General features: G+C 37.4%; 1 protein-coding gene across 1 annotated transcript; it reads right to left on the bottom strand.

The window, feature by feature from the left end:
- Nucleotides 1–1,652: 1,652 nt before the first annotated feature.
- On the bottom strand, nucleotides 1,653–25,877 carry stk17al (serine/threonine kinase 17a like). Its single transcript, XM_030141947.1, has 7 exons — nucleotides 25,554–25,877; nucleotides 20,498–20,710; nucleotides 13,026–13,170; nucleotides 9,891–10,017; nucleotides 9,723–9,771; nucleotides 7,632–7,811; nucleotides 1,653–2,507 (listed from the first exon to the last, which is right to left on the bottom strand). The coding sequence occupies exons 1-7, from the start codon at nucleotides 25,664–25,666 to the stop codon at nucleotides 2,210–2,212; spliced, it is 1,125 nt and encodes a 374-aa protein (XP_029997807.1). The 5' UTR covers nucleotides 25,667–25,877; the 3' UTR covers nucleotides 1,653–2,209.

The following is a 25,877-nucleotide window of genomic DNA, read 5'->3' as shown; positions in this document are numbered from 1 at the left end:
ACTACACGGAAGTCAAATAAAATAAAAAGTGCTCAAGATTGTCCTTAAAAAAATAAGAATGCTACTAGTTTCATATTAAACATAGGTATCAATGTGGCTTTACATATATATATATATATTTAAGGGGCTGAAGTGGTAACAAACGCACATAAATAAACATATAAAAAGAGTGGAAGCGGTTAACATTTGCTTCCTTTAATTCCTTTGTTAAGTACGATGGCGTATTAGGGCCACATAAGAAAGAAAATGCTTGTCTCTACGAGAATAAAGTCGTTATTTAATGAGAATAAAGTCGTTATTTAATGAGAATAAAGTCGTTATTTAAGGAGAATAAAGTCATAGTTTTTAAAAAGTCATTATTTAATGAGAATAAAGTCGTACTTTTATGAGATTAAACTAATATTTTGAAAATTCGACAGTTTCTGGTTTTACAGCGAAGGCAACAAGCAAAGATGCAACTTTCCCTTCTGTTGGACTCATAAACTCGGAGTATCATCCCCACAGTTCGTTCAGAAACCCCAAACCCTCTGTGTTTAGTTCTCGGGTGTTTCCACTGATAGTCCTACAGCTGAACACTTCATCAGTTTCTTCTCCACAAAAGAGGAAATTTGCTACAAATCAATTCGGTTCTTACAACAAACCCAAATGTGTGCAAACTCTCTTCAAAGTCCTTAGACCAGGGGTGTCAAACATGCGGCCCGGGGGCCAAAACCGGCCCACCAAAGGGTCCAATCCGGCCCGCGGGATGAATTAGTGGAACGCAAAAATTACACTGAAGATATTAACAATCAAGGATGTTAAAATAATTTTAGGTCAGTTCCATCTAAAGTGGGTCAGACCAGTAAAATACTATCATAATAAACTATAAATACTGAAAACCACAAATTTTTCTCTTTGTTTTAGCGTAAAAAAAAAAAAAATTATACAAAAAGGTTAACATTTACACAATAGCCTTTTACAAAAACTGTGTAAAACCTGAACAAATATGAACAACCTGAAATGTCTTAAGAGAATTAAGAGTAACTGTACCAATATTCTGTCTGTTACTAAATGTTTTGTGTATTTGTAGATCCACTGTGATCTGTATGTTGTAATGAACATGTAAAAATGAGAAGCTGAGGCCAAATAATGGCATAAATTGTTAAAATTGCACTTTTTTTTTCTTAATAAATTTCATTTTGGTCATTGGTTGTTCATGTCTCTCCACATTTTTTTAAAGGATGTAAACATTTTGATAATATAATCTTACGTTTTTCACTCTAAAACATAGAAATTAGACATACAGATTTTGGAATTGATATTATTTATGTTTTATGTTATTATTTTAATGATCCGGCCCACTGCAGGTCATATTGGGCTGTATGTGGGCCCTGAACTAACATGAGTTTGACACCCCTGATATAGACTAATGTGTTGATGAGAGGATAGACTCAGTATTTGGCCTTTGTGTCTAACCCCTAAATGAAAGGAGAACTGCAGTAAATGTTCACAGTTCTACATCGATGACTAGGTACAACTTCTCATTAGATTATGACTTTATACTCGAAATATATAACGACTTTATTCTCGTAAATTAACAACTTAATTCTTGTTAAATAATGACTTTATTCTTATTAAATAATGAGTTTTTTAAAACTACGACTTTATTCTCATTAAATGACTTTATTCTCATTAAATAACGACTTTATTCTCATAGTGACAAGCGTTTTTTTTTTCTTATGTGGTCCTAAAACTCTGTCGTAGTTAAGCACAACCATCTGTCAAAATTAATCCTTCAACGAAAAACTCATGAAGCAGGACTTGTTTTGATGAGAGCGCACAGTAAATGAAGTCATTTCCCAAAAGGAAGCAGGAGGCTGCGTCTCCTCAAAAAACCCAGAGACTAATGGGGTGAGGAGAGAACCCAGTGTGCGTACAGTCACTTCGCTTCTGTCACTTTTTAAAGGCAGCGTTCGCAGTCCTGACACTAAATCCTTTGCGGTTGAGCGCTGTCTCTTCATCTTCATCCTCCTCTTCCTCCCGTGCAAATCATAAATCAGCACAGAGTGGCATGTATTTACTCAAACACACGCAGAGGCATGGAACTACAGTGCGTACAGCCCAGCTCAAAGCCGCCACAGCAGTAGAAGCAGCCGGCGGCGTCAATATAGCGTGGAAGCTGCCATCTCACAGGCTTTTTTCAGTGTCTGCTCCGGTGAGACGTCGTCGTTCAGCAGATCAACTCCTGCTGAATCTCGGGTCGCGTGGGAAAAGGAGACTCGCCGAAGGAAAAGGCATCCCGGCCCGTTTTCAGCTCGCCCTGGTTCGGATACGTACGGTACGACCCCATCAGGTCCAGCTCGGGAGACGGAGCCGGGCTCTCGGGTTCCGACTCCGACTGGCTGGTCTCCTGCTCGTCTAAAGAGGAGTCCGACCTGGAGTGGAGGTGCGGGTGGGAGTGGGGGTGGGGGTGTGGGTGTGGGTTCAGCCAAGGGTGGTTGAGGCATTCCTCTGCCGTGGCTCTCATCCTGCACACACAAACAAAAATAACACAGCAGATGAGTGGAAATTCCCAAAGAGTTTACATAACCCATGGACTGACTAGATCAGGGGTGTCAAACATGCAGTTCGGGGGCCAAATGTGGCCCCCCAAAAGGTCCCAATCTGGCCTGTGGGATGAATTTGTGAAATAAAAAAATTACACTGAAACTATTAACTCTTTCATGCATGAATGATGAGAACCTTAGTTGAGTTTTTTTCCTGAGTGTTTTTATTCCTTTTTAGGCATGAAAAAACACAATGCCATTGAAATTTTTTTTATGAACCTATTTTTCATGGAGTTACAAAAATGTCCACTCAGCTGGACACCAATTTTTGAAGCAAAAAAACACGTATTTAAAAGCCATCATCAGAAAGTGATAAACTGCGTCAAAACTATGAAATAAAAACATTTTTCATGCAGCTAATCTGATGTTTTCTCACATTTTAACATACTCTAATACTAGTTATTACTAACTTCATGCAGACAATATGCAAAAAAAAAAAAAAAAAAAAAAAAAATTGTTCAAGAAAACTGTTGATTACGGTCTAATAACAATTAGCAATTGATTTAACACATTACAGTAATGGTATGAATTACAATGTATTATGGGATGATGCATAAGTGTCCACTGTGTCGACTGATATGGAACTAAAAACAACAAAACCCATGAATATGTAAGAGAAGAGCTGGAGAAGAACTGTCCACTGTAGTGACCAGTATGCATGAAAGGGTTAACAATTAAGGATGTTCAAATAATTTTAGGTCAGTTAATTCTAAAGTGGATCAGAACAGTAAAATACTATCATAATAAACTAGAAATAATGAAAACTGCAAATTTGTCTCTGTTTTAGTGTAAAAAATGTAAAAGTACACAAAAATGTTCACATTTACAGACTAGTCTTTTACAAAAAAATGTGAATATCTGAAATGTCTTAAGAGAAGTATGTGGAATTTTAATAATATTCTCCCTGTTATTTAATGTTTGGTGCATTTGTAGATCCACTGTGATCTCTAAGTTGTGATTCACGTGTATAAATGATCAACTAAGGCGTAATATTGTTAACATTGCACTTATTATACTAAAGAATTTTCAGGTTGTTCATATTTGTTCATGTTATGTTTAAGTACAATTCATGGATGTAAACAGTGTAATTACTAAGTTTAAGTGTATTTTTGCGTGTATTGTAGGATTTTTGAGCATAATTAAGTGTATTTTTGCGTGTATTGTAGGATATTTAAGCATATTTGAGTGTATTTTTGTGTGTATTGGATATTTAAGCATATTTAAGTGTATTTTTGCATGTATTGTAGGATATTTAAGCATATTTAAGTGTATTTTTGTGTGTATTGTATTATATTTAAGCATATTTAAGTGTATTTTTGCATGTATTGTAGGATTTTTGAGCATAATTAAGTGTATTTTTGCGTGTATTGTATTATATTTAGCATATTTAAGTGTATTTTTGCATGTATTGTAGGATATTTAAGCATATATAAGTGTATTTTTGTGTGTATTGTAGGATATTTAAGCATATTTAAGTGTATTTTTGTGTATATTGTATTATATTTAAGCATAATTAAATGTATTTTTGCGTGTATTTTAGGATATTTGAGCATATTTAACTGTATTTTTGCATGTATTGTAGGATATTTAAGCCTAATTAAGTGTATTTTTGCGGGTATTGTAGGATTTTAAGCATAATTAAGTGTATTTTTGCATGCATTGTAGAATGTTTAAGCATAATTAAGTGTATTTTTGCGTGCATTGTAGGATATTTAAGCATAATTAAGTGTATTTTTGCGTGTTTTGTAGGATATTTAAGCATATTTGAGTGCATTTTTGCATGTATTGTGGGGTATTTAAGCATATTTAAGTGTATTTTTGCGTGTATTGTAGGATTTTTGAGCAGAATTAAGTGTATTTTTGCGTGTATTGTAGGATTTTTGAGCATATTTAAGTGTATTTTTTATTTTATGGAATTTACTTTTTTCACTCAGAAGTTCTTATCCTATTGTTTCTATTATTTTTCGGGTCCGGCCCACTTTAGATCATATTAGGCTGGATGTGGCCCCTGAACTAAAATAAGTTTGACACCCCTGGCCTACATCTTCCGATCCACTCGATACATTCTCTCACAGATTTCAGCCCATATTCCTTTTCTACATTTGGTTTGGAAAACCACAAAAAAAAAAAAAAAAAAAAAAAAAAAAAGCACTTTCTGCACTCGTGCTTTTTTCCCCTCTGTCTCACACCCATTACTCAGACACTCAGGAATCTCGCACATTTTCCAACGCCACCACTAATCTGCAGCAATTAAACGATACCGACTACAGATGATGACTCTGGATGTGAGACAGACGCTACTGTTACTTCATATCAACAAACTGCAGTGACAAATTAAAGCCTGGGCGCTGGAGCTGAGGCCTTAATTAAGTCCAAATTAGGTTATAGTTATTAGAAATATGATTAGAATCCTTTGAGAGTCATTTTGGGTCAGATTTTCTTTTTTTAGCAATGGTGACATTTTGATGCAGTGTTGAAATTTAGGTTTTAGTGTCATGCAAAAAAAAACAAAAAAAACCCCTCTTATCTTTAATTACCTGGAAATAAAAACCCCAATTTGCACATAGTTGGTGACTTGAAACCTACGTGACGCAAATCCTGTTACTACACACTCATTCAGATGCAGGAGGATGTGCTTCCGTGCCGATGTAAACCTGACTCACATCCTTTTTGTGTCAATTAAATTACACAAATACGACTGATAGAGCTGTTTCACTTTGACTCATAATCTATTAACCCATAAAGACCCAGAGCCACTGTTGTGTCAGTTCTCTAATTATTTTTCTATCTATATAACCTTTCTTATGTGATTTATCACCATACTGTTAAATAACACTGGTCAACAACAAATTTATTGTTTAAGTTTTTTGAGCTGATTTAGGATCATTTTGGTGTGCTGAATCCAAAAATCACATTAATTTTGCTCAATCAGGTCAACTTTCTGAACTATGCTACATATTGGCTTTTTAACATTTTTGCTTACATTGATGGGCATGTTCACATATGATACAAAATTCTTTCATATTTCTTGCAATAAACGAGTTCTGAAGATTTTACTTTTGCCAATTTATGATTAATGTTTTTTTTTAATATTACAGGTGAATGAAATGGCTTCGACTACAAGATCTTACAAAAATAAGCCTGACATATTTTGCTACATCTGCGGTGAATACACCATTGTACCTAACAGGAATCCTGTTAGAAAATGATTTTTTTTCTCTTAAAACCTATTTTGGGTGAGAACTATATAAAAAAATCAACTGATAAAGTCACAAAAGTGTAATCAATTTTGCGAGAAGATCAAATTTTTCAAAATCCAATTAGCAAAAAAACCTGACCTGATTGAGAAAAACAGATGTCATTTTTGGATTTAGCGGTGCAAAATGGTCCTAATTCAGTTGAAAAAACCTACACAACTTGCAAAAAACATTTTTTTGTAACCCAGTGTTATCATCTTAATTTAGCATTTTTTCAGTGTAAATCATGTATTTTCCTATATTTATACACCGATCATCTACATCAGGGGTGTCAAACTCATTTTAGTTCAGGGGCCACATCCAGCCTAAAATGATCTGAAGTGGGCCGGACCAGTAAAATAATAGCATAACAGCCCTAAATAATAACAACTCCACACTTTTCTTTTTGTTTTAGTGCAAAAAAACACATTGAATGAAAATATTTTTATATTTCCAAAGTATCTGAACAAAAAAAATACATGAATACCCTGAAAAACACTGAAATTTCTAAAGACAATACGTGCAATTTTCACAATAGTCTGCCTCAAGTTCTCATTTATGCATGTGTTACAGATCAGATCTACAAAGGCACAAAACGTTAAATAACAGGCAAAATATTGTTAAAATTGCACTTAATTTTCTTTAGACAATTCAGGTTGTTCATATTTGTTCAGGTTATTCACATTTCACCATCAGATAGTTTTTAAATGTAAACATTTTCTTAATTTATTTAATATTATTTATTGTACTACAACAAATTAAAAAAAAAAAAAAGTCATTATTTATAGGTATAATATTATTTTTTCAAATTAAAACAAAAAGAATATTTGGAGTCATTATATATTAGGTTATTATGCCATTATTTTATTTGCAAATTCATCCCATGGGCCGGATTGGAACCTTTTGCGGGCCGGTTTTGGCCCCCGGGCCGCATGTTTGACACCTGTGATGTAGATGTTCACTGAAACTCAGATCAAAGTTGAGGGTTATTATGTCAAAAACAGAGAAAATTGAAGAAAAAGTGACTTTTTCAGTCCAATCTCTCATGAACTGAACATAAACCCAGTGTGTCCGTCCACTGTCATTGATCCAACTCCATGGATTTTACTGTTATAGAAGATGACTGTGTTTCCATGGTAACTACAGAGCCTTTAAACATCCAAATGGGTTATATCTGATGACCATGAAAAGATGAATAACTGTATTTTACACCAGTTATTTACATGTATCGAAAGGATTAGTGGATGAACAGGTAGCCCCATCAGCCTGCCTGCAGGCCGAAAAAATTATATTAATATTCATCTACTATAAAAATCTAATAAATCAGGACAATGAATGTTTTTTTTCCAACTTTTGCTCAAAGTTTAGACCCTAATGTTAATAAAAGTACATCAAAAGTGTATTTTAGTGCAAATTTTAATGTTGAAACATGATTTTTAATCTTTGTGGGGTGAAATATACGCTATTAAAAATCTCCATGAACAATTAATTTATGCATATCAGCGTCAATCCAGCCGGAAAAAAAAACAGGCGAGGATAAAAAAATTTAATTTCTCTTTTAGTTTGTTACAGTTTACTCAGGCATAGTCATAGATACAATATTTTAGACAATGGGAATAGATTCTGTGAGGTCTCTAAATGTCCATAGACACCAAGAACATCCATATGAACTTTGGGTATGTCTTGTTAGGCGTTTTTCCCCTGAAAATACGGTTAAACGGTCTATTTCAGTAGATGGTTTTGGTCACTAGTGACAGTTTGGGTCTTTATGGGTTAAACATGAAAACGTACTCTCTGTGGGTTGTCTCACCTTGGGTCTTTAACCAACACAGACTTGATGAAGTCAATTGCCAGCGAAGAAATCCCCTCAAAAGTGTCTTCTGAGTAGTCGATGTTGACCTGGGAGATATTCAGGAATGTCACCTGCTTATTGTCGCCCAGGAAAGGAGAGTCTCCAGTCAGCATGAAATAGATCAGGACCCCGATACTCCTGCAGAAAGAGAAGGAAATTATTCAGCAATGCGTCATCTTTGACAATGACAGAACTGTTTTTTCTGCAGTGTAGCAATATGCACCTAGCACTTCTGCACTTGTTTATTAACCAGTATTCACTCTTTAAAAAGAAAAAAAAAAAGGTGATTTATTTGGTCATCTGTCTTTTGCAAGGTAATAATATATGTCGTAGTCAGATCTGCAACTCAAACCACACTATGTGAAAGATGGAATTCATAATTATAAATAACGTTTCAGATTCATTTGACTGCCTCATTAATGCGCATGTTGCATTTGACTGATGTCGATATTTAACAGTGTGCTAATTTTCACTGCTTTGTGTACTGATGTGCAGTTTTATCCTCAACAATGCGTCATACTTTATAGGATTATTATACCCTCTTGAGACCCAGGAAAGTGAAAATTTTAGCTGTTTTACATTAACCCTTTCATGCATAAATTATGAAAAAAAAAAGTATCTAGATTTTTTTTAGATTGATTTTATTACTCAAAATTAGGCTAAAGTTGAAATGCATTTGGAATTTTCTTTTAAAATATGGTTTTATTCAGAAGATATTTAGCTTCCTGAGACCCAGGAAAGTACAGATCTTGGCTTTTTTTCTTTAAATAATTGCCCATTTTGGAAACATCATGATGCAACATTTTTTAGATACATTTTTTTAAACATTTTTTATGGAATGTCCCTTGCAATAGACAGTTGTTTTGTTTTTTGTTTTTTCTTTATAAAGCTGTGAAACTCTTGTCCACAAACATGGAAAGAAAACCCATACCTGGGTCTTAGGAGGTTAACTTTATGAGATCACAACGCAGTCCAAATTCTAAAACTAACATGATACTTCTTTCTTGTATTGTATAGGGACTGCCCCCATGTGGTTTGGAGAATATTGCCTTATAACTCTTTGAAAAGTGAGCTTAAACTATGTGTCCACAAATATGGATATCATGCATGAAAGGGTTAAACAACTGTCTTGATTGGAAACTGCATAATGCAACAGTTTTTTCAGATACATTTTTTACTTTATTTATTTATTTATTTATTAATGGAATGTCCTTTGCAATGGACGGCATTTTTTAAGTAAAACTGTCAAACTTTTGTCCCCTACAGAGGACAATAATGTATTGCTGGGTCTCAGGAGGATATATATATATCTATATATATGTATATACGTGTGTATAACAGCCCTGTTTTCAGCTTCACAGCACTAAGTATATTGTGTATAAGGTTAGAAGCCCCCCCCCCCCCCCCAAAAAAAAAGTTGAACAATCATATTAAAATCACAGAGGCCACTCTAAATACAGGCATCACTATAGAATAAAAAAAGAAAAAAATATATATATTATTATATTTTTTCATACGTATATGATCTTATTTAAAAGATGAAATATGGGAAAATATTTGAATATATACATTTTATTTATATAAAACTTTTAATATAATAGTGTCTGAATTTACGCTGAGCTTTAACGAACATCTACTTAAAATTTGTGAACAAACAAAAGGAGAATACTTGACTTCTACTGCAAAATGCAGAGGTTAATATTATGATAAATGGTGATAAATCACTTAGGAAAGGTTAAATACAGGAAAAATTAACATTTAGAAGTTGCCATAAGAATAGATTTAGGCCTTTAAGTGTTAAGGAGGAGGAGAATTTTCTTAACCGGTAAATGAGCACTTCAGATATGACATATTCGGAGAGACGTGTTTCTCACTGGACACAAAGAGGATAGAAAATGTAGTGGAGGAAAAAGTACAATATTCAATAAAGTACCTCAAATAGTTGAGAAATAAAGTACTTTTACTACATTTTGCCACTTTTGAATATGTGTTAATTTTCTGAAGTAAATCTCAGAAGAAGTGAGCTCTGGAATGAAGCAGCAGTCTTACCACATGTCTGTAGCCGTACTAATGGGTTCATAATTCAGGATCTCTGGTGCTGCAACAGAAACACATGGCCCTAATCAGTCACCATACACCACACTTGATTTGAGAAGACACAGGTAATTCTGTTTTTTTTTTTTTTTTTTTTTTTTACACACTGAAGCCAGGACTCACCGACATACTCAGGGGTGCCCAAGATCTCCCGAACTTCTGTGATGTTGTCCATGCGTCTGGACAAGCCAAAGTCCACGATGCGAATGTCCCCCAGAGGCCTGGCACAGGTCAGCAGGATGTTCTGGGGCTGGTGAGGACACAAACACATTAGAGCAGGGTTCTCAAACTCATGTTCTGTCAGGGGCCACACTCAGCCCCCTTTGATCTCCAGTAGGCCAGACCAGTAAAATAATAACAGAATAACCTATAAATAATGACAACTCCAGTTTTTTGTCATTGTTTTAGTGCAAAAAACCCTATTAAATTATAAAAATACTCACTTTTATAAACTGTCCAAATAAAAAAGATGTGAATAACCCGAAAAAACTGAAATTTCTGAAGAAAAATAAGTGTAATTTTAACAATATTATGCCTCAACCAAGGTTATAATAGTTTTGGATTTTTCATTATAGTTTAGTTTTATTTAGGTTTGACTTTTTTTCTCTAATTCAGTTAGTTTTAATGCGTTTTTAGAGCAGGTTTGGTAGTTTATATTAGTTTTTGTTATTTCCTAAATGTTTCGTTTTAGTTTTTTTTAATATCTTTTATCTTTTTTGCCGTCATATTCAAATAAATCCCAGACAGGACTGCTGTTTTCTTCCAACTTTAGTTTCCATGTTTCCAGGTAGAGTGGGGAGGAGAAGACGACTAAACGACAACTGACAAGAAGAGACGAACTGTTAAATATCATATGGTGCCAGCAGCTACAATTGCTTGAGGGAAATAAATTGATTTTATATCAATCCGACATTGACAAATACGAAAACTAAGGGAATTTTATCCATAATTTTTATACGTTTTAGTTAGTTTTGTAAGCACACAACACAGTTTCACACAGTTAGTTATCGTTTTTTTCTTTTAATTATAGTTTTTATTTATTTCAATTAACGAAAATCTTTTTACAATTCTAGTTTTCGTTAACGATAATAACCTTGGCCTCAACTTATCATTTCTACATGTGCATTATGGAACTGAACTACAAAGACACTAAATACTTAGTAACAGGCAAAAAAATTGTTAAAATTGTGCTTAATTTTCTTTAAACATTTCAGGTTGTTCATATTTGTTCAGGTTATTCACATTTTATTGTTACAGGATAGCTTGTAAATGTAAATATTTTCATAATTTAATGCTATTTTTTGCACTAAAACAAAGACAAAAATTTGAAGTTGTCATTATTTATAGACATAATGTAATATTTTTTTCACATCAAACCAAGAAGGAAATAAGGAGTCATTATTTTTTGTAGGTTTTTATGCTGTTATTATTTTACTGTAGATCATATTGGTCTGTATGTGGAATCAGAACTTGACAGTGGAATTTTTGCACTTTGAAAATTCATCCCACGAGCCACATTGGAACCTTTGGCGGGCCGCATTTGGCCCCCGGGCCGCATGTTTGAGACCCTTGGATTAGAGGAAAAAGGTACATTACATAAGAACTGGTGATAATTCAAGAGCGAGGCATATGACGTCTGGGGTCATTAATTACAAGCTGGTGTGAATGAGTCAAAGGTAAAAAGGCAGTGAGAGGATTTGAGTTCTCATTCTGTCAGCCAGTTCAGATCACCCACTAAGCCCATCAGATAAGAAAACAGGTAGGATACCACTGCCAACTACTTATATGGCTCATAGTGTGTGTGTGCCAGCGCCAGTTTGCATAAGACTGTGCTTTAATTCTGCTTCAGACTGGCCAGCTGCCAAGACTTTGCTGGAAAGATAAACACGAGAACAGACAGTCCAGCTATCAGGTCTGGGTCACGGCATTCTATCAAACCACGAGATGGAAAACACTACATTTAACTTTTTTTTTGTCACTTAACTTTTTCTTGAAATTCACTCATTTTTGACAAAACAACAAAAAATTAACAAACCAACATTGCTTGGTCACATCACGCATTCCTCAACACAGCCCTATCCATTCTTTCCATCATTCCCAGCTCTGTAAACATCCATTTATTCCACTTTTTGTCTATTTGTGCTTCCTGTTGTCGCAGTCTACGAGTCACCCTTTCCATTGTATAGATTCCATCAATAATTTCAATCCACTGGTCCTGTGTTGGTGCTTCTGTCCTTCCCCAGTTCCTTATAATAGCTTTTTTGCAAGCCACCAAAAGTATCTTAACCAAGTGTATGTCGTTTCCTACTACATTTCCATCAGACAAGTTACACAAATACAGAACATCACAGCACATTGGAATCTCATACCCCAATACAGGGTGGGGAAGCAAAATTTACAATATTTTGAGGCAGGGATTGAAAGACAGTGTATGACCAGTTAGTTTATTGAAAGTCATGAGAATTTATTTGCCACAAGAAAATTGACATAATAGAAAATGTTTTTATTCTATGTGTCCTCCTTCTTTCTCAATAACTGCCTTCACACGCTTCCTGAAACTTGTGCAAGTGTTCCTCAAATATTCGGGTGACAACTTCTCCCGTTCTTCTTTCATAGTATCTTCCAGACTTTCTCGTAATAGTTTTGCTCATAGTCATTCTCTTCTTTCCATTATAAACAGTCTTTATGGACACTCCAACTATTATTGAAATCTCCTTTGGTGTGAAAGAAAAACTTGGATTTGTCATTATTTATAGGTTATTAAGTCATTATTTTACTGGTCTGGCCCGCTTGAGATCACATTGGGCTAAATATGGCCCCTGAACCAAAACGAGCTTGACATCCCTGTTTTAAACCATAATTCTAATGTATGACCTGTTATTGGGTCTATGTTTTTTCTAAATTTACATTGAACTATTTTACACTTTCACTAAGGATTTGATGCATTTGAGCTGAATCCAGAACACATGTTGCTTATAGGTTACTTGCCCTTGATATAATCCTATTACAAGTGCAAAGAGGAACCAGACACTTGGTTCATATGTAAGATGATTAACTAGGAGAGTCCTCATTCAGATCTGCCTCATTACCTCATGGCCTATTAAAGAAAACATAATAGTTCAGCAGGATCCTTTATAAACTGATTCCTCATGGGAAGGGTTATGACACACTTGGGTCGCGGTTGCATAACAGAAATAATATCTCCCAGAGTTTGCTTCTCGGGGGGGAATGGACTGTCCTATATATTGTCGTACTCACTTTGAGATCCAGATGCACTACATTGTTCCGATGCAGGAAGGCTACGCCGTTCAGGATCTGCTTGGCCAGTCGGATCACGTCTTGTTCTGTGAAGGCCTCGTCGTTATCAGCGACACACTGGTTGAAGATTTCACCACCGGCAGCGCTGGAGGGAAAGCACAGGAAGGAAAACTGAGAAAACATAACACGGATAAGAAGAAAATAGCTGTACATGGAAAGCCACCCAGCGGAGTCCAGCTTGGCTTTTGTACATTTTTGATTATTCATTTTAGCTAGTCATAATAAATTGGGGTTTAAGAGGTACAAGTACGCCCTTCCTCTCAGTCTGGATCACAAAAAAAACTGACAATAGCAAATTCCAGCCCATCCCACTGGCACAATTTTAATGAACAGTACTGAAAGTGATTCCTGTTTCCTTTAAAATTATGTAATGGGTGCATGATTTCCTTTTCTTTTTAAAGTTGGAAAAGATTAAGTTTTCTGCTCGTGAACAATTTTTTTTTTTTTTTTTTAAATCGACAGTGGAATCCTTTTTTTCTCTACTGTCTACAAGAGTGTCCTGCTTTTGATGGACAAATGTGTTGTTGGTTTGCACTGTATTGACTCTTGGTCAGCCCTGAGTACAGTTGTCCCTCACTATAACGCAGTTCACCTTTGGTGGCCTCGCTGTTTCGCAGATTTTTTTTAGTGCAATTTTTTTTTTTTTTTTTTTTTTTACAGCGTATGAATGTGCCTTGTGTTCTGTGTCCTGATCGGATAAGGGAGAACCCACGCATTGTGTTCTGCGTCCTGATTGGCTAAGGGAGAACGCGCACATTGTGTTCTGCGTCCTGATTGGCTAAGGGAGAACGCGCACATTGTGTTCTGCATCCTGATTGGCTAAGGGAGAACGCGCACATTGTGTTCTGCATCCTGATTGGCTCAGGGAGAACGTGCACATTGTGTTCTGCGTCCTGATTGGATGAGGGAGAACCCACGCGTTGTGTTCTGCGTCCTGATTGGCTAAGGGAGAACCCGCGCATTGTGTTCTGCGTCCTGATTGGATAAGGGAGAACCTGCACATTGTGTTCTGCATCCTGATTGGCTAAGGGACTGTAGACTATTGTCAATCAGTCTCCTGTACAGTACAGAATGCGTTCGGCTTGCCAAATTTACATAAATGTTCGATGGCTAGCAGTGTGACTCTGAAGTGCTGTATGTTTGCAAGTTTTCTCCAAGTTTTCTTTTTTCTGTTTGTGTAAATGTACAATTTGAAATAATAAAAAAAAAAAAAAAAAAAAAAAAAAGAAAAATTATGTAATGCTGTGTGTTCTCGTTAGCGTACTCTTGCATAGAACAAAGTCCGGCCACATCCACACAGTATGCGTGTGATTTTCACAAGAATCAATGTCATGTATGGTATCTGTCTCTGTAGATAAGCGCGGTCCTATCAGCAGAGAGCGAATTTAGATAAAGCACTGTACAGCCTGATCTATTTACGGTTCAGCTCAATAAATCAAATCAGGGGAAGCAACAGCCAATAATGACTGTCTCATTACTGCCTACATACAAGACAGGAATTGATCTTTAACTAAAATATAGCCAAATATCCACCGATTTAAACTGTTATATAAACATATGGTTTGGTCCCAGTATAAAGATGGAGGGTCTTAAAACTGATGTTCCATCTAGTTGGTATGTGTTGTCCATCATCATCTGATATTGTTCTTACCATTGCTGGGATGTGCTGCCCTTTACCATTAGTGCTATTGTAGTTTTTTGTTTTTTTTTCTTACCATTGTTGGTATGTAATTATTGCTGTTCTTTACCACTTGGGGAATTGAAGTTTTTTGTTTTTACCATTGTTGGTATCAAGGTTATAATAGTTTTGGATTTTTTTTTTTTTTATTATAGTTTAGTTTTATTTAGTTTTGACTTTTTTTTCTCTAATTCATTTAGTTTTAATTTGTTTTTAGAGCAGGTTTGCTAGTTTTTATTAGTTTTTGTTTTTTTTCTGAATGCTTAGTTTCAGTTTAATTTTAGTTTTTTCATATCTTTTCTCTTCTTTGCCGTCGTATTCAAATATATCCCTGACAGGACTCTGCTGCTTTAGTCTCCATGTTTCTAGGTACAGTGGGGACCAGAAGACAACTCTAAACCAAGTGTTAAATATCATATGGTGCCAACAGCTAAAATTACTCAAGTTAAATAAATCGATTTCATATCAATCTGACATTGACAAAAACGAAAGTGAAGGGAATTTTATCCATAATTTTTATATGTTTTAGTTAGTTTTTAAAGTACACAATACAGTTTCAGTTAGTAATCGTTTTTTTTTTCTTCTTTTAATTATAGTTTTTATTTATTTCAGTTAACGAAAAATGTTTCTACAATTCTAGCATTTCGTTAGTTTTCGTTAACGATAATAACCTTGGTTGGTATGTAATTATCATCATGTAAGTTGACGGTTAACTGTTACCTGTGCTAACACCACCAGAAATGTACTTTGTTTCTATTTTTTTTCACACATTTAGGTTATACAGTGTAAATGCTGTCAAATGAGTTCATTCTAATTCGTATAGGCCTGTTTTGTTCATTGTTCTGGCTTGAAGTCAAAAAACAGGAGTGAGTATTTAAAATGTTATTGTGTTCAGTTATTTGATGATGAGAATGGGGGTGGGATTAAATAAGTTTTTCTTCTTCCCGCTCCTTTTCGAGTATAGATGAATGATTTTTGTTGTCTGGTGCAGGTCTGCTCTGTGTTCCCAAAGTCACAACTAAACATGGAGAATCAGCGTTCAGTTTCTATGCTCCGTATATGTGGAACAAACTACCAGAAAATATCAGGTCTGCTGAGAGTCTGAGTTCTTTTAAGTCCAGGTTAAAGACTCACCTGTTCACTGCTGCCTTTGAATAAAAGGCTTTTGACTTTTTAAATTTTATATTCTCTTTCGAAACTCTGCACCGCAACTCTAACTTTAAATAAGTGTGTTTTTATATTTTTGGATTTTTTGTGTTGTTTTCTTACTTGCTGTTTTTAATCGCCTTTTACATTTTTCTTTTATAATGTTTTAAATGTGTTTCTTTTTCCCTGTCGTATTTCAATGTCCTGTGTGAAGCCTTGTTGCTGAAATGTGCTATACAAATAAACTTGCCTTGCCTTTTGGAATTTTGAATTTGCATGTATTCTGTAAATGCTCGAAATAAACAAATGAACTAAAAACTTAACGGTGACCGCTTATAATTTCGTGGAAGGAATAGCCTGGTTGCAGCTTGTGTAACACTATTAAATAGAATGGAGACACGGTGCATTTATATTGGATGCACCCTCGGTGAGATCAATGCCCGAAGCCGACGGTTCACCCAAAAAACCAGAACCATGTGTGGGGGATTATGATGGTATACATGATTTTCATCTTCAGAGGAAACTTCAGGACCAGGCCCTGGGCATGTCTGTTACATAACCTGCACAGCCCAATCCCCTGTTAGCCTCTTAACCCTGTGCTCTTTACTATCCTCAGCTGTTAAAATATCACCCATGTTTTAGGGGGAGTATTGAGGATATCCGTCATCGGTCCATATAATCTTTTTTTTTTTGCTCCCGGCACCAAATATTTGACCGTCCTCCCACCCTGCTTGTATCAAACATACTCCCCTAAAGAATTTTACACAAACTCTGCTCTTAATCTGCTGTGATTTAAGAGTACTTTGACAGGCACTTGTCTCTCACTGCATCGCTGCTACCTAAATCTGTCTTATTAATGTTGCCTATCAGCATTTATCACACCTGTCTGAACAGTTAAAGGCTGGAAGTGGTGAAGTGTTCGGATCGCTCATTAAGCTGTCAGCAGAAGGCCTTAGAGGACTGAAAATCTTGATAACAACCAGCTTGTTTAAATTTAACAGACTGCACACATTCTGGCCAAGCACTTAAGATTAATCTGATACTTTCCTGAAGTCTAAATAATGTCTGTGCGCTTTCCCTTCCTCCAAGATGGTTAATGTACTCACTACTACAGTGACTGGATGTTAAGTACAGGGTGGGGAAGCAAAATTTACAATGAACATTTAGTTGTTTTTTCTCAGCAGGCACTATGTCAATTGTTTTGAAACCAAACATACATTGATGTCATAATCATACCTAACACTATTATCCATACCTTTTCAGAAACTTTTGCCCATATGAGTAATCAGGAAAGCAAACGTCAAAGAGTGTGTGATTTGCTGAATGCACTCGTCACACCAAAGGAGATTTCAAAAATAGTTGGAGTGTCCATAAAGACTGTTTATAATGGAAAGAAGAGAATGACTATGAGCAAAACTATTACGAGAAAGTCTGGAAGATACTATTAAAGAAGAATGGGAGAAGTTGTCACCCCAATATTTGAGGAACAGTTGCGCAAGTTTCAGGAAGCGTGTGAAGGCAGTTATTGAGAAAGGAGGAGGACACATAGAATAAAAACATTTTCTATTATGTCAATTTTCTTGTGGCAAATAAATTCTCATGACTTTCAATAAACTAATTGGTCATACACTGTCTTTCAATTCCTGCCTCAAAATATTGTAAATTTTGCTTCCCCACCCTGTATTAACTGCTACTGCGGCCGACATCATGGAGACGAATCAGAGTTTTGCAACCAAGAGCCAAGAGCATGCAATCTAATGAAGTGGATATTAAGCAGAGAAGAGGAGGGCATACTGCATGTGTTTATCTTCAAGTAAAGTCAACTCCCTTTGGGCTTTAGAGGAGAAGGTGTTTGGTCAAAGTCCAGTTTGGTTGACCTCCAACTAGGGTGCTCACTGATGTCACTTTAACGCCACCACGTAAACCACTTTCCTAAATACCTTGCCTGTCTGTTGACTGCATTTTCTGGACAGAATCTGCATTCCAGTGTAGTTTAATTAAAGCTCGTGAGGTCATTAGAACTCAGGGGAATTTACATACTGACCTGTTCAAAACAGAAAAAAAAAGTCAATTAAGTTCAAGTCTAAAGCAAGGTTCTCATAGTTTTGGATTTTTCATTATAGTTTAGTTTTATTTAGTTTGCACTACTTTTTCTCTAATTCAGTTTGTTTTAATGTGCTTTTAGAGCAGATTTGCTACTTTTTATTAGTTTTCATTTTTTTCTAAATGCTTAGTTTTAGTTTAGTTTTAGTTTTTTAATATCTTTTCTTTTCTTCTCCATCGTATTTAAATAAATCCCAGACAGGACTCTGCTGCTTTCTCCCAACTTTAGTCTCCATGTTTCCAGGTAGAGTGGGGACAAGAAGACAACTGTAAACCTCAAGTGACCACAAGTAACGGACTGGGAACTGCTAGAGCGAAATAAATCGCTTTCGCATCAATCCGACATTGACAAAGATGAAAACGAAGGGAATTTTATTCATAATTTTTATACGTTTTAGTTAGTTTTGTAAGCACACAATACAGTTTCAGTTATCATTTTTTTGTTTTAATTCTAGTTTTTATTTATTTCAGTTAACGAAAATGTTTTCTCAATTCTAGTTTTCGTCATTTCTTTAGTTTTCGTTAACGATAATAACCTTGGTCTAAAGTGAAGAGGAGTCATTGGGCTATACGGGATTATCTGCACACTGCATTAAAAAAAAAAAAAAAAAAAAAAAAGAACAGGAATGTTTAGTCTCAAAGTGATGCACATTGATGTTTTATTAAAACATCAAAACTTTTACAACTAGTCATTACACTGAGGGTCTCCGTGGTTCTGACGCAGGCTGGAGTTACTTTCAGAGATGATCAGAATTCAACTTCTCGCTTCAGTTTCTCTGACACTACCAAGGATGTGGTCTAAGCTACAAGAAAAATGTGTGTGTGTGTGTGTATGTGTGTATGTGTGCTACTTTTAGGAGCCTCGCTTGCTACTTACATTTAAACCCACAGGAAATGGAAAATGGTTTGCTGTTCTAGAAACTCATGCTGAGGTCAGACAGTTTGGAGATGCAGTGCATCACCAGCCAAGGGTCTCAGTGCGAGTGTGGCTGCAGCTTTTAGGACAAATGTACAGTATAATAGAGAAGAACTGGCAAAAGTATAAACTGACAGTTAAAAACCAGGCTCTTGTGGTGCTGAAATATTATATCCAGTTCATGTGCAGGCTACTTGATTATATGCTTAAAGGCTCCCCTGTGCAGATCCATTTGGCAGCCAGCAGCTGGAGACACCAGCGCCGCCTGACCTCCTGCTATGTTTTCTCTGCAGGCATGCAGGGGTGAACTGTGGTGCTACTTCCCCTTTCACACTTCAGTCAGAGGTCAAACACAGACCCCCCCCGACAGAGAGGGCTTTGTTCTGCAGAAACATTCCATGTCTGAAATGGGGATGAGTAGTAACGACTGTGCAGGGGAGAGCTTCCTGCCTGGATGGGGAGTAGTTCAGGAACAGGGTCAGAGGAACGTGGTTCTACTATAATTGCCTGGCGTTATCTCCCTTTAATGAGGCGAAAGTGGTGATTAAGATACTGAGTGTCTTTTCCAAATCCTAATTAGAGGCTGTCATTAGAGTAGTCCAGACACTTAATGGATATTCATCATGTCATTTAACACCTGACCACAACAGACCAAAGGCAGACAGTCGAGATGACCTTGCCGGGTCACTGCACGTGCATCTCAACTCAGCTACCAGACCCGTCATCTGCATGTTGGTGGGTGATACACCACTCAGCACTGCTCAGCATTCTCACAGTAGTGTCAAAATGAGTAATTTTGCAGCTGACTGTTTTCTCAGTAAGCATGGTGTGGTTTGTTACACTGGTATTTAAAGTGACACAGTTTCTGACAGTCACATAGCGCAACCAGAAATGGAGGTGTTGAGGCTATGCTGAGGCAACCAACTAACCACAGAGACAGAGAGAATTTCCATTCAAGGCAGAAATTCATAATGCAAAGCCATGCATTTCACACACTTTGATGTGAGAAAAGACTTGAGAGATATGCATCAGTACCTATTCAACACACCGGTCTGTTGCTGGGAAGTTACCCGTTTTCTGCAAGACCAGAGAGATAAAGAGCTGACGATTCAAGTGAAAAGACCAAAACGTCACTTCTTCATGCAAAATACAGGATGTTGCATGACGTGTATGTAAGACGTGATGAAAGGTTTTCACCAATTTACTCAGAAAACAACTGATGCATTCTCTAAAACCCAGCTCGGTGGCCTTAAATCCCTCAGAATTTTTGCATGATGGAAAGTTTTTAGTAAGCGATGATTAATGGGCTTTCATGTCCCTCGTGATTGAGAACTTAATCGTTTTCTTCCAGTTTTTCCTGGCACGAACCAAACACCAACAAGTGAGGAAGGTTTAAAAGGCCACTTAGATCACCATCTAATCACCACAATCACTTTCAGCTCATATTAGTGGTAGTGCAAGTTGGAGTATGGGAAATTCCCAAATTTGGGACTTAAACAGACAGACTTGGTTATTTAAAATGAGATGTAATGTGTCCGAAAACTTTGTTAAATCTGTTCATCGTCTTACCATTCCAACACGAGGATGATGTCGTGGCTGGTTTCATAGACCTCATGCAGTGCCACCACATAGGGGTTTGTCTTGGCTGACTCGAGCACGGCAATCTCGTTCAAGATGTCCGTGCGGCAGTCTGCGCCCTTCCGTCGCAATCGCAGGAACTTGGCAGCGTACTGCTTCCCTGTTGACTTCTCGATGCACTTCTTCACCACTGCAAACTTTCCCCTGGGAAACAAAGAGGGGATAAAGTGACAGAGTGATTAGTGAGGAGTCAGAATAATCACAAACCACATTACTGGGATTTCAAATAGATTTGGTCAGAGATGGTTCTGTTCTGCGTCCAAGTAGCCACTGGGACCACTGGATCTAATTTTGGTCATTCAGAAAAAGGCTAAAATTACTGGACCTACCCATGACATTTAAACCTAGATTACAGTGCAAGACATTTGGAAAAGCCCGCCAACGGGCCACAAGAGCAACACTGTAGGCGAGCTTTAAGAACGTTTTGGAGATAAGAAGGTGAAGTAGCATCATTTGAATTCACTGTACTTGATACGTTCAGCTGTGTCATTATACGTTCGGTAGAGATTTTCCCCCTCCTCCCTTTGCCTTCTGGAGGGTCTGACAGCAGGCAGATAAGGCTGACAGTTTGGCATGAGCTGCTGAATAGTGGGCAGGGACATGATAAAGTTGATGTTACTGAACAGGTCAAGCAAACACAAAGAGATACAAGAGCCTGTTTGCTGATACAGACATTATCCCTCTCTGGGGAAAATATGACATTAAAAAGGACATCCCCCTTTACAACTTCATTTCCCCCTCTCACTTTTCTGCAAATGCAATGGATTCATAGAAGGTGTTAAGGGTCAGCAGTGGGTGTGGGCAGGATGTCCGATGTGTGCAGAATTGCCTTTCTGTGTCAGGCCACCACAATCAGTAGTCGTCCCTCCCCAGGCTGATAATGAGGCCTTGTCCACTTCCCTTTCTTCACCGCTGACAGCAACAAGGACAAATGGAATTATGTTAGTGCCTCCGCCCAGGCCCTTGACCAGACGCTGTTTCTTCACTGACATTTGTACAAAAGCTGACCAGTCGCCCAACACGGTAACCCTGTGACCAGGACCACCCACCTGACCAAGGCAGGGGGTCGCTGCTGCTACAGTCAGGTTGGAGCCTTAGGTGCATGTTTAAATGAGTACTGTAAAACCTCAACGTCAATGTCCGACTAACATCTCAGTGTTATAATGAACTCTGAATGAATGCCGCAGAAGGCTGAGGAGAAGTGAATGCAGAATGTGAAAAGACGACCGAACTGGGCAGAATCTAAATGAGGTGGTCAAGTCAGTCAGCATGTTGCCAGTTATTTTCCCACACAGTGTTACTCCAAACCCTGTGAGCCGTGGACCAAAAACAGCAACTGTTTTGGCCAGAGGCTGGTTCTGTTTTGGCTAACGCCCCAGCGCTGTGAGGCCTGGGCCCTCTCTTTTGCCGATTCATAGTCTTGCAGAATGGTGACGACTCTTTGTTCAGAAATGAAAAGGCAAACCCCGTCAGAGCCTTTTCTTGTTTAATTAGCCAAGTTCAGAGCAGCTCAGTTGTGGGCTGGGAACTACATATGGAGTGAAAAGAAATGACCGGTGGCCACGGAAAGCAGCAACAGGAGGGCTTTTCAAAGGATGACAACAGGTCAGAGGTGACTAAACTCAACCATCTACCAGCCGGCTATGTTCACACTCTGTCATGCTGCAAGGCAGATGCACAGAACCACTTGGATAGTATGTTTAGAGTTGATATTTTGCATCAGAATCTGTCTTTTTTGCAGCAAAACACATAACTGGCTGTGTGAGAGGAGAAAAATCTAAACCAGTGGTGTCAAACTCATGTTAGTTCAGGGGCCACATACAGCCCAATATGAGCTGATGTGGGCCGTGTCATTAAAATAAAAACATAATAATATATAAATAATATCAATTCCAAAATTTGCATGTCTAACTTCTGTGTTTTAGAGTGAAATTACAAAATCAAAATGCTTACATTTACAAACCATGAACAACCATGAACAAAATGAAATTTTTTTTTTTTTTTTTTTTTAAGTGCAATTTTAACAATTTATGCCATTATTTGGCCTCAGCTTCTCATTTTCATATGTTCATTACAACTTACAGTGGATCTACAAATACACAAAACATTTAATAACAGGCAGAATATTAGTACAACTACACTTTATTCTCTTAAGACATTTCAGGTTTTTCACATTTTTTGTAAAAGACTAGTCTGTAAATGTAAACATTTTTGTGTAATTTTACGTTTTTCTACATAAAAACAAAGAAAAATTTGTGGTTTTCATTATGTATAGTTTATTATGATAGTATTTTACTGGTCTGACCCACTTTAGATCGAACTGGCCTTTATTTTAACATCCTTGACTGTTAATGTCTTCGGTGTAATTTTTGCATTTCACTAATTCATCCCGTGGGCCGGATTGGACCTTTTGGTGGGCCAGTTTTGGCCCCCGGGCCGCATGTTTGACATCCCTGATCTAAACCATTCTCTGATCATCTGTAATGAGGGCTTTCTAAAACACCTCACCTTGAACCACAAACACATTATGCTCATTCTGAATTTCACTCTGGCAATTCTGCACATCAAACAGTTCATTTGCAGGGTTATTCTCTGCAGATTTGGTCTGAAAGTAGTCTGTCATCAATCAACAACTTTCTTTAAACTCCACTCAAGGACTGGAGATGGTGATAATTTGATTGAGAAATTGGTTTCCTGTGGAGTCTGGATTGTGTCTCTCTCAGCGGGGCACTGACTCATGTCTGAAGTAAAATGAGAAATGACAGGCCTCACAGCTCTCATTTACTTGCATCACAGACAGACTGACACATGCATGAGTTCCTCTTCCTGTTTTCTGGTTGGCTACAACACATCTCTGTGCTCACTCCTGCAGACGACCACAGCGAATAATGCAAAGTTTGACGACTGGATGGTGCTGAAAATGAGGCCGATGAGGTGAAAGAGCACACAAGCCTTTATCGCTACTGTTTCAACTAGGTCAATCACTGGCATAGATGATCCATATCGACACCAGGAAGCCCCAGTATGGTCCAATATGGTCAACATCCCCCCAATGTACAGCCTATATGACTGATCTTCTGGTATGCAGCACTGCATTCGTACATTCTTGTGCCTAATGCGATTATGAGGATTGATCTCAGGATGTTGTGGGGTCAAAGTCGTGGGAAGAGGAGGGAAGGAGTATACGAGTGTGTGAAAAGCAGTGTTAAGAGGCTGCAGCCAAAGCCCCCATAGATTCTGGCTGCAGTCCCAGGATGTCCCACTGTTGGTTTCTGACAAGGAAACTTGGCTTTTCTGAGTCTCACACTACAGAAGATCAATCCTATAGTGCAGTGGTTCCCAACCTTTTTTGACTCGTGACCCCATTTTAACATCACAAATTACTGACGACCCCAGACATTCAAAACAGAGACATTTTTTTGCTAAAATTAACTTGTTTCTGATCATGTAATAGTTTGCTATACTATGTTGCAAAAGACATTAATTTTAGATGACATTTAGTCTATATAATGTATATTATTATGGACAGGGGCAGAAAAACCAGGTGTAGATTTCTGCACAAAATGAGAATTTGATTTTCCTTGGTCAGAATATGTACAGTCAGTCCAACTTGGATTTACAAGGCTGACAATTAATACTGAACAAACAAGAACTCAAACTATGAATTATGACAGAGCTGCAGCATCTGAAACTGACCACAATGAACATTAGACAGATAAACAGAACCACAGTGCTTCAGTTTCAGCTTCACAGTTTGTCATGTCTGTTATGGATTGGGCTTGTCTCTGTCAAATCACCATATATTTGTTTTTTGTTTTGTTTTTCATTTTTATCAATTACTAGAAATTTCAGATGACCCCATTTGAATTCCAGGCGACCCTATGTGGGGTCCCAACCCCAAGGCTGAAAAACTGCTATACCCAGATAGCAAATATTTTGGCAGTATTATGGCATACATATGTCATTTTTGGCTTTCTTTCTTTTCTTTATGAAAACCTTTAGGCTTAACTGTGGTATGATTAAGGTTATCTATAATAGATATGGAGGCACCAGCAATATATGGCTGAGTTATGGCATATGTGTGGTTAACCAAAAGACTGGGCAAAGAGCAGGATCTAGTATAGGGATGGTATGGCATGTTTTGGCTCCTTTTTGGCTGGATTATAGGGATTTGGGGGCTTTTCTGGGACAATTCTGGCTATATTTTGGAAGTCTGCAATTAGTTTTGGATGAATTTTGACGTGCTTCTGGTTTGATTTTGGCTTGCCTATTTTGGGCCATCTGCCCAGACTTTGCCAAATGACATGCCAGTTTTTGGGCCAAATTTAAGCCATAATGATTTTGCTATCTGGGTAGTGACACATTAAGTTTTGGAGACAGATGCAAAACTGGCACAAATGGTTATTAAACAGCTGCTGAGTTAAAGGGGCTCTTTATTCTCAGGCATATTAGGGAATCCCCGTTAAATCTACCACTGGAATGCGGAGCGTCTGGTTTGACCCACAAAATGCATTTAATTCATGAGAGAGAGAGAGAGAGAGAGAGAGAGAGAGAGAGAGAGAGAGATAAGAGAGAGACAAGCGATTTGGAAAAGTCACAGAATATCATGCGCTCTTCTCTGTGTGCGCAACTGCAGCCAAGATATGGAGAACAGAGGCTGGGAAAGACAACTAATCTGACTTTCTGGCTCCTGCTTCTGAATTAATTAAAGCTCAGGAAGTAAAAAAACAAAAACAAAAAAAAAACAGTCAGTATGTTACAACCCCAGTGGACAAAAGCGCATTAACACCGCGCGTCATCGGTGCCAAAGCGCGTCTCTATCCATCCCCAGGACGGAATGTAGATCAATATTCAGTCAATACGCAGCACGTGCATAGAGTAAATCTAATATGATTAACAGCTTTAGGGGATATTGCAAATTCCATTGAGTCAAAACACTAATGAGATCAGCACGGGTTTTGTCAATGAATGCAACAATCAAACTCACCTGCCCAGTTCTTTACCGACTAACTCGTAATTGGCCGTGAAGGGGTCGGTTCTTATCCTCGTGTGGATTTTTGTTATCATCCCGTTTTTGCTCATCGTTGCTGATTCGGGCATTGAAGCTGATCAATCAAAAATAACAAAAAAAGACAAAAAAAACAAAGACAACTTTTTCTTTTCTAGGTCCGATCAAGTAAAAACGCGCATGTTCTGGTTTATACAGAGCCAGGAGCGCACTAAGTAACAGGATCCGGTTGAAGCGCGTCCCCAGCCTGGAGAGTGATGCCCTGCAGGAGTGTGTGACACGGTCGGTGCGGTAAATTATTTG

This window comes from Sphaeramia orbicularis, chromosome 8 (genome assembly GCF_902148855.1).
Source record: "Sphaeramia orbicularis chromosome 8, fSphaOr1.1, whole genome shotgun sequence".
Lineage (NCBI taxonomy): Eukaryota > Metazoa > Chordata > Actinopteri > Kurtiformes > Apogonidae > Sphaeramia > Sphaeramia orbicularis.
The sequence above is the reverse complement of the archived record's forward strand: the minus strand, read 5'-3'. Positions and strand labels throughout refer to the sequence as shown.